General features: G+C 38.5%; 1 protein-coding gene across 1 annotated transcript in view; it reads right to left on the reverse strand.

Moving 5' to 3' along the window:
* Positions 1–10,771, reverse strand: part of LOC120027722 (traf2 and NCK-interacting protein kinase-like) — a 58,406-nt gene that overhangs the window by 45,267 nt on the left and 2,368 nt on the right. Inside the window, exon 2 of the mRNA XM_038972712.1 lies at positions 1,802–1,867. Within this exon, the coding sequence (XP_038828640.1) occupies positions 1,802–1,867 (66 nt within the window). The remainder of the gene's footprint in view (positions 1–1,801; positions 1,868–10,771) is intronic.

Here is a 10,771-nt window from a genome sequence, read left to right on the forward strand (position 1 = left end):
AAAAATGGCAGAACCCCCTTCTGCTGTTATCTCTAATATTATTCAACCGTGTGTGTGTGCAGGCTGTGTGTGTCAGCATAAGGCTGCAGGACAGACAGCTTAACATATTGACGTGAGACGACCGTTAGACCAGATAACATGTTTCTACTAGAGGTCGGCATGGCCGATTAATTAGGGCCAATGAATTGGGCCGATTTCAAGTTTTCATAACAATCGGTAATCTGCATTTTTGGATGCCGATTATGGCCGATTACACTGCACTCCACGAGGAGCGCAATGTACGCGAGTGCAGCAAGGAGCCAAGGTAAGTTGCTAGCTAGCATTAAACTTCCCTTATAAAAAACAATCAATCTTAACATAATCACTAGTTAACTACACATGGTTGATGATATTACTAGTTTATCTAGCGTGTCCTGCGTTGCATATAATCGATGCGCCTACTTCGCCAAACAGGTGATGATTAAACAAGCGCATTCGAGAAAAAAGCACAATCGTTGCACCAATGTACCTAACCATAAACATCAATGCCTTTCTTAAAATCAATACACAAGTATATTTTTTTAAACCTGCATCTTTAGTTAAAATAAATTCATGTTAGCAGGCAATATTAACTAGGGAAATTGTGTCACTTCTCTTGCGTTCAGTGCAAGCAGAGTCAGGGTATATGCAGCAGTTTGGGCCGCCTGGCTCATTGCGAACTGTGTGAAGACCATTTCTTCCTAACAAAGACCGTAGTCATTTGCCAGAATTTTACATAATTATGACATAACATTGAAGGTTGTGCAATGTAACAGCAATATTTAGACTTATGGATGCCACCCGTTCAATAAAATATGGAACAGTTCCGTATTTCACTGAAAGAATAAACGTTTTGTTTTCAAAATGATAGTTTCCGGATTTGACCATATTAATGACCTAAGGCTCGCATTTCTGTGTGCTAATTATATTATAATTAAGTCTATGATTTGATATTTGATAGAGCAGCCTGACTGAGCGGTGGTAGGCAGCAGCAGGCTCCTAAACATTAATACAAACAGCACTTTCCTGCGTTTGCCAACAGCTCTTCGCAATGCTTGAAGCACAGCGCTGTTTATGACTTCAAGCCTATCAACTCCTGAGATCTGGCTGGCAATACTAAAGTGCCTATTAGAACATCCAATATTCAAAGGTATATGAAATACAAATGGTATAGAGAGAAATAGTCCAACAATTCCTATAATAACTACAACCTAAAACTTCTTACCTGGGAATATTGAAGACTCATGTTAAAAGGAACCACCAGCTTTCATATGTTCTCATGTTCTGAGCAAGGAACTTAAACGTTAGCTTTTTTTTTTTTTTTTACATGTCACATATTGCACTTTTACTTTCTTCTCCAACACTGTGTTTTTGCATTATTTAAACCAAATTGAACAGGTTTCATTATTTATTTGAGACTAAATTGATTTATATTTATGTATTATATTAAGTTAAAATAAGTGTTCATTCAGTATTGTTGTAATTGTCATTATTACAAATATATATATATAAAAATCGACCGATTAATCGCTATCGGCTTTTTTTGGTCCTCCAATAATCGGTATCGGCTTTGAAAAATCATAATCGGTCGACATCTAGTTTCTACGGACGAGCTTAGTTAGCCAACATTGCCATAACATCGCCTACAAGTGGGATCTGGGATTTCCATTGGAAATCAGTTTGTGCCTATCTTCATACTATACTGTCTTTGGTGACAGAGCCCAAGTTGGAGGAGTCCTCAGGCACACTGTAGGTTGAGAGTGTGGTGAGGGGTGTGTCTTACCTTGTAGACCTGCCCGTAGGTTCCATTTCCCACCAACTCCACTAGCTCAAATATACCAGCAGGGTCCTGGAGGGAGCAGAGAGCAGAGAGCGGGAGAGAGGGAGAGTGAGAGAGAGGGAAGAGAGAAGAGAGAAGAGAAAAAGAGAGAGAAGTTAGTCAAGCATTGAAACTCTTTACTCAAGAATTCAGACCCTGTGGAATCTGACCCCCCCCCCCCCCCACACACACACACACACACACACACACACACACAGTAAGAGCGCGCACACACACACACAGTAGGACTTGAGATCTATAGCGCTACACTGTGACTACATAGACTCATAGAGAGTGTGTGTATGTGAAAGCGAGAGAGGGGAAGAGAGCAAGAGAGAGATTGAGAGAGATAGGGGTAGAGCAGGGAATAGTGGAGTTGAAAATCAGCCACATACTCCCAGATGGGATTTGCAAAAAAAAGTGACATTCCTTTTTATTCAAGGTCAAACAGAAGCACTTCTAAACCTAGAACACTGCTCTAGAGACAGGTTGACATCTACACACAACCTCTCTGTCTTTTAACTAGCACCACCACACACATAGATGTCTCCTCACACGTGTGTGTCAGAAAGGAGAAAGCATTGGAGTCATGGGTTGGCGTGAGTGTGTGTGCATATGTGTGTGTACGTTAATAGCAATGTCAATATGAATATTGTGCAAATTTTCTTGCTTCATACCACTCAAGTTATGAGGGTGTCTGGAAGTTGATTCATGTATTAGTCTCCTCATTTAATCTTTGATCTCTAAATGGCCCAAGATATAAACAACTATCAGGGAGTGAAGCCCCAGACACTTCCCATAGGCCCTAGTCCTTAACCCCTCTAGATGAGAGCATTAGATATTAAACCGTAAATATGAGATTATGGGTGCTATTTGTGGCTGGCGTTAAGGCGGCGCTAGTATCAAACGCACGTTAGTTTACAATTTCGTCATGTAAAAACTAGCCCTAATGCCAGGTTTGTTCATTTACCTGTCTTATATCAGCTCGCTTACGCTCAGATGGGAGGGGCGGAAATATTTGGGGTGTGTCCTTAAAAACATGATCCAAAGTGGTCATTTCAGGCAGCGCTGATGGGGATGTTTAAGACCAACCAAAATCTGGTTTTAGAGGTAACACAGTTGGTTATGGCATGAATTTTGACAGAGGAAACGCAGCCTATCCCGCTGTGACGTACACTGCCCATATAACTATAGTAGCCTGATGTACATGGTATTTGATTTTTTTGTATTTTATTTTATTAAAAACCAAGCATAGTCTCCCCTCTCGATGAAGGCTTTTATTTTATTCATTAATTTTGTACCCCTGCTCCACTCTGGAGGCCTAATGAAGGCTTTTTTTTTGTCTGCCCAATGCAATCGCGAAGTATAGTCAAGACTGTTGATAAAGGGTTTGGCTCCTGAGACCGCTTGGAAATAACTGTTCATCACCAAAGCTTTATTCAAATATAAAGTTTGAGAGGAGTAAAACAGTGAGCCGACATTCCTTTTTTATCTGTGCATTATAGGCAGCCCCACATTATTTCAGCCAGCAAGGTCCCGTTTCGGATATGCACAAATCCCCCCAAACCATGATGTAGGCTACGTGTCAATGCCCAGCATGAAAGGAGAGATGAGAACCTTATTTATAAATGATCTATAACATGTAAAAAATGGCTTGTTTTCCGTTTCATATGTTCAAAACCCAAGCCCTCCCTTAGGCCTACAATAAAGATGGCTGGTTCAACAGCAATGACTGTCTTTTTTATCCTGCCGGTTTAATGATATCATTACATTTAAAATGTATTTATTGTCGTTAAAAAATTAAAAATAAGACTTGTTTTCATTTAATTTCATTACAACCAAACTTATTAGAATGATTCCCCTTCCTGGTATTATGGTGACAACGTCCGCGGCGCTCTTGCAATGCAACTTCTGGAGATGTGTGAACGTGATCTGTAATATGGTTCAGATTATGTTAATAAACATAGACCTATTTGGAAGCAGTATAACGGTGTGTGGACATTCTCCCATTTTATTTATATTGGATCTTTGTCCAGCTACTGTGAAAGTTTGTATGTGCGTAAAACCCTCCATAGTCTGCGTTGTTTTAATATTATATACCCACGGGGAGAAATTATGGTACCTGTAAGTGTGACATAGCCTATTTTTAAAAAGTTGTTTTGTTAAGAATTTAATTCTAATTATTTGTTCTCTTTTTAGGCCTTATTAATAATGAATGTAATCTTGCTTATTGACAATGTTTGTCATGTCCCTGCTCAGCCATAATGTAATGTACAGTAGGACTATTGAAGCCATGCAATTACTTAGACTGCAAATGGGTTCAAGTTAACATATTTAGCAAAGATAGGTCTACATTTTGATACTTAATTTCTGTAAACTATAATGGACTAAACTTAGAATTGAAGTTGATTCCAAGACAATACATAAAAGACTGTAAATACACAACTTAAAGCAACCACACTTGGCCATGGAGCACGTTCTGATTGGGCAGTGAGGGGCCAAAACTCGACACACCCAGGAAAATAAATAAAAACTATAAATAAAAATGTTTACTACACAACAAACATAATAGGATAAAAAACGAAAGAATTACAATATAAACTGAACGACTAAAATGCACCCTAAGAAAAACCAAGCTAAAAAGGTGTGTTTTAACCTGTTTTGGCTGCAGGGGCAGTATTGAGTAGCCAGATAAAAGGTGCCCATTTCAAACGGCCTCGTACTCAATTCTTGCTCGTACAATATGCATATTATTATTACTATTGGATAGAAAACACTCTCTAGTTTCTAAAACCGTTTGAATTATATCTGTGAGTAAAACAGAACTCATTTTGCAGCAAACTTCCTGACAGGAAGTGGAAAGTCTGAAATTGAGGCTCTGTTCTAGGGGCTGCCTATTAAAGTCCTTGTTATTTATTAGTTTAGATGCACTTCATACGTCTTCCACTAGATGTCGACAAGGAGTGAGAGAAGAAATGGAGTGTGTAACTTGATCTGGACTCGAATTACAGCTCTTGGAATGACGTGTCCCCCATTTCCTGTTTTCAGGAAGGCGCGAAGAGGGACCTGGATTTGCCTTTTGAAAAGCTGTCGTTATAGGCGACTACTATCTCCGGCTTTGATTTTATTTGATACATGTGACCATATCATCGTAAAGTATGTTTTTTCAATATAGTTTAATCAGATTATTGAAATTTTTTCGGGAGTTTTGCCGTGTTCCGTTCTCTTCCGTTTGTTGACATGGAGAGATTCGTGCCACTTGGCTAGTGTGCTTGCTAAATCGAGAGGGAAAGAGGCCGTTCTAAATCCAAACAACGATTGTTCTTGACAAAGGACACCTTGTACAACATTCTGATGGAAGATCAGCAAAAGTAGGAAACATTTTATGATGCTATTTCATATATCTGTCGTACATGTGAACTAGTCGTCGGCGCCCAGCTTTTGGGTACTCTAGCTATACCCGAAGCTGTATGTCGAAATGAAGTTATTTTTAGAATTCTAACACGGCGATTGCATTAAGAACTAGTGGATCTATCATTTCCTATACAACATGTATTTTTTAGTTATGTTTATGAATAGCTATTTGGTCAGAATATGTGTGTCAGAAAAAGTGTCAGAAAAAAATCTGGACGTTGTGGGAAAAAGTAGCTAAATTAGCACAATGTATAACCATTGATTTCAGCTCTAAATATGCACATTTTCGAACAAAACATAAGTGTATGTATAACCTGATGTTATAGGACTGTCATCTGATGAAGAATATCAAGGTTAGTCAAAAATTATATATCTTTTACTGGTTTGTTACGATCGCTAACTTTTACTGCTGGGAAATGGCTTGTGTTTTTGGCTATTGTGGTAAGCTAATATAACGCTATATTGTGTTTTCGCTGTAAAACACTTAATAAATCGGAAATATTGTCTGGAATCACAAGATGCCTGTCTTTCATTTGCTGTACACTATGTATTTTTCAGAAATGTTTTATGATGAGTATTTAGGTATTTGGCGTTGGTGTCTGTAATTATTCTGTCTGCTTTCGGTGCAATTTCTGATTGTAGCTGCAATGTAAACTATGATTTATACCTGAAATATGCACATTTTTCGAACAAAACATAGATTTATTGAATAACATGTTATAAGACTGTCATCTGATGAAGTTGTTTCTTGGTTAGTTTGGTTGGTTCTTGGTTAGTTAGGTTGGCTTTGTGCATGCTACCTGTGCTGTGAAAAATGTCTGTCCTTTTTTGTATTTGGTGGTGAGCTAACATAAATATACGTGCTGTTTTCGCTGTAAAACATTTTAAAAATCGGACATGTTGGCTGGATTCACAAGAAGTGTACCTTTCATTTGCTGTATTGGACTTGTTAATGTGTGAAAGTTAAATATTTCTAAAAAATATATTTTGAATTTCGCGCCCTGCACTTGAAGTGGCTGTTGTCATATTGTGGGCGGCCTCGGGCTTGCAGCCAGAAGAAGTTATTAAGATCTCTTTTAAATATGTCCAGTTTCGGCCTCCCTCAGGTTCACTGGCAGGCTATTACAGAGGCTGGGGGCATAGTAACTAAACTCTGCCTTCTCCATGCCTCTTGGTCCTAGGCTTCGGGATAGTTAAAAGGCCAGTGCCAGAAGTCCTGAGGGACCTACTGTGTACATAACTTAAAAGTATGTCTGATATGTATTGGGGTGCACAATCATGGATTTAAACCAATAGAGGAAACTTAAAATTAATTCTAAAACTAACAGACAGCCAGTGCAGAGACCTTAAAACCGGTGTAATGTGTGCTCCCCGTCTGGTCTTGGTCAGTACCCATGCTGCAGCATTCTGTATGTTTTGCAGTTGACCAATGGCTTTCTTGGGCAGACCAGACAGGAGAGCATTACAGTAGTCAAGCCTGCTTGTAATAAAAGCATGGATGAATCTATCTGTATCAGCCTGAGAGACAAACAGACGCACCTTGGCAATGCTCCTCAGGTGGTAAAAAGCTATTTTGGAAAAATTCCTTATGTGTGATTCAAAATTGAGTTCAGAATCCAAAATGACACCTAGGTTTTTTGCTTGGCGTTTTATCTTTATTGCCCACAAATTAAAATGTGTGGCCAGAATCTCTCTCTGTGCTTTCACTCCAACAATAAGTATCTCGGTCTTGTTTTGATTTAGCTGAAGTTGTGAGCCATCTAAGTATTTAATTCACTAATACAGTCTAATCATTTATCAATGGAGCTAAAAATCCTCTGGTGACATAGAAATGCAAAGTAGTGTATCATCTGCATAGCAGTGATAATTAATGCTGTGTTTATTTTTTTACCCCCTTTTTCTCCCCAATTTCGTGATATCCAATTGCGAAAAATGAATGTAAATCATTCAGCACATTATGTCAAGATCGCAGATTTTAGAGAAACAACAAATGTCGGTACATATAAGTGTTTTATATCGTCTGAAAGCTTAAATTCTTGTTAATATAACTCCACTGTCCTATTTACAGTAGATATTACTGTGGAAAAATTCCATGCTATTGTTTGAGGAAAGCTCCTAACAACAAAACACTTTTTTCACTGCGATAAGTTTGATAAATTCACCTCTGAAGGTGAAATGTATACTTACAGTTGAAGTCGGAAGTTTACACTCCACGAATTTCTTGTTAACAAACTATAGTTTGGCAAGTCGGATAGGACATCTACTTTGTGCATGACACAAGTAATTTTTCCAACAATTGTTTACAGACAGATTATTTTACTGTATCACAATTCCAATGGTTCAGAAGTTTACATACACTAAGTTGACTGTGCCTTTAAACAGCTTGGAAAATTCCAGAAAATGATGTCATGGCTATAGAAGCTTCTGATAGGCTAATTGACATAATTTGAATCAATTGGAGGTGTACCTGTCGATGTATGTCAAGGCCTACCTTCAAAACCCAGTACCTCTTTGCTTGACATCATGGGAAAATCAAAAAAAATCAGCCAAGGCCATGGGACCACGCATTCTGTCTCCTAGAGATGAACATACTTTGGTGTGAAAAGTGCAAATCAATCCCAGAACAACAGCAAAGGACCCTGTGAAGACGCTGGAGGAAACAGGTACAAAAGTATCTATATCCACAGTAAAACGAGTCCTATATCGACATAACCTGAAAGGCCGCTCAGCAAGGAAGAAGCCACTGCTCCAAAACCGCCATAAAAAAGCCAGACTACAGTTTGCAACTGCACATGGGGCCAAAGATCGTACTTTTTGGAGAAATGTCCTCTTGTCTGATGAAACAAAAATAGAACTGTTTGGCCATAATGACCATTGTTATGTTTGGAGGAAAAAGGGGGAGGCTTGCAAGCCGAAGAACATCATCCCAACTGTGAAGCACGGGGGTGGCAGCATCATGTTGTGGGGGTGCTTTACTGCAGGAGGGGCTGGTGCACTTCACAAAATAGATGGCATCATGAGGGAGGAAAATTATGTGGATATATTGAAGCAACATCTCAAGACATCAGTCAGGAAGTTAAAGCTTGGTCGCAAATGGGTCTTCCAAATGGACAATGACCCCAAGCATACTTCCAAAGTTGTGGCAAAATGGCTTAAGGACAACAAAGTCAAGGTATTGGAGTGGCCATCACAAAGCCCTGACCTTAATCCCATAGAAAATTTGTGGGCAGAACTGAAAAAGCGTGTGCGAGCAAGGAGGCCTACATACCTGACTCAGTTACACCAGCTCTGTCAGGAGGAATGGGCCAACATTCACCCAACTTATTGTGGGAAGCTTGTGGAAGGCTACCTGAAACATTTGACCCAAGTTACACAATTTAAAGGCAATGCTACCAAATACTAATTGAGTGTATGTAAACTTCTGACCCACTGGGAATGTGATGAAAGAAATAAAAACTGAAAGAAATAATTCTCTCGACTATTATTCTGACATTTTACATTCTCAAAATAAAGTGGTGATCCTAACTGACCTAAGACAGGGAATTTTTACTCTGATTAAATGTCAGGAATTGTGAAAAACTGAGTTTAAATGTATTTGGCTAAGGTGTATGTAAACTTCCGACTTCAACTGTACATTCTGAATTCTTGCTCTGATTTATCATCCAAAGGGTTCCAGAGAAAACATGAAGGGTCGTTTTGTTAGATAAAATCATTTTTCATATCCTAAAAAGGTCCATATAGCATGCACGATCGATTTTGTATTTCCACTCGTTCAATTTGCAAAGAAAGTGTATTAAAGTAAATTAATGTTAGCAGGCAATATTAACTAGGGAAATTGTGTCACTTCTCTTGTGTTTATTGCACACAGAGTCAGGGTATATGCAACAGTTTGGGCCGCCTGCCTCGTTGCAAACTAATTTGCCAGAATTTTACATAATGATGACATAACATTGAAGGTTGTGCAATGTAACAGCAATATTTAGACCTAGGGCTGCCATCCGTTCAATAAAATACGGAACGGTTCTGTATTTCACTGAAAGAATAAACGTTTTGTTTTCGATAATGATAGTTTCCGGATTTGACCATATTAATGACCAAAGGCTCGTATTTCTTTGTTTATTATATTATAATTAAGTCTATGATTTGGTATTTCATAGAGCAGTCTGACTGAGCGGTGGTAGGCGGCAGCAGGCTCGTAAGCATTCATTCAAACTTTACTGCGTTTGCCAGCAGCTCTTAGCAATGCTTGCTTCACAGCGCTGTTTATGACTTCATGCCTATCAACTCCTGAGATTAGGCTGGCAATACTAAAGTGCCTATTAGAACATCCAATAGACAAAGGTATAGGAAATACAAATGGTATAGAGAGAAATAGTTGACGCGTCATAATTCCTATAATAACTACACCCTAAAACTTCTTAACTGGGAATATTGAAGAACTGGGAATATTGAACCACCAGCTTTCATATGTTCTCATGTTCTGAGCAAGAAACTTAAACGTTAGCTTTTTTTACATGGCACATATTGCACTTTTACTTTCTTCTCCAACATTCTGTTTTTGCATTATTTAAACCAAATTGAGCATGTTTCATTATTTATTTGAGACTAAATAGATTTTATTGATGTATTATATTAAGTTAAAATAAAAGTGTTCATTGTTCATTCAGTATTGATGTAATTGTCATTATTACAAATATTATATATATAATAAAATCATCCGATTAATCGGTATCGGCTTTTTTTTGGTCCTCCAATAATCGGTATCGGTGTTGAAAAATCATAATCGGTCGACCTCTAATTCAGAGTTATGAATTTATGAAAACTGGTTGTTTTGCAAATGTTGAATTTATAATATGGCTACTAATACTTGGAAAGCTAAATCAAAGTCCAAGTATACAGATTTGACGATATCCTTGCAGGAAAATGTAATATGAATGTGAATGTCTCCTTCACGATTTGCCCAAATGTACCTGAGGACTTAACACTAAAAGTATTGTAGTTCACTCATACTTCAAATTATCCATCTGAAACTTTGCACATACACCGCTGCCATCTTGTGGACACTATCGGAATTACAACCAGAGTGCTGGATAGCATTTCAAAGATGGTGGATGAAAAAGACTGGTTGTTTGTTTCTTTTGTATTTTCTTCTACCAGATCTATTGTGTTATATTCTCCTACATTCAATTCACATTTCCACAAACGTCAAAGTGTTTCCTTTCAAATGGTACCAAGAATATGCATATCCTTGCTTCAGGGCCTGAACTACAGGCAGTTAGATTTGGGTATGTCATTTAGGCAAAAATTTAAAGAAAAAGGGCTATACCTAAGAAGTTTTAACACCTGCCCGCTTAACCCAGAAGCCAGCTGCATCAATGTGTTGAAGAAAACACCACAAGGACTCGCTAGAGCACGATGAGCCAAGTAAAGCCCCACCGGCCAAAGCCTCCCCTAACCCGGACGACGCTGGGCCAATTGTGCGCCGCCCTATGGGACTCCCGGTCACGGCCAGTTGTGAAC

Source organism: Salvelinus namaycush, chromosome 33, assembly GCF_016432855.1.
Source record: "Salvelinus namaycush isolate Seneca chromosome 33, SaNama_1.0, whole genome shotgun sequence".
Lineage (NCBI taxonomy): Eukaryota > Metazoa > Chordata > Actinopteri > Salmoniformes > Salmonidae > Salvelinus > Salvelinus namaycush.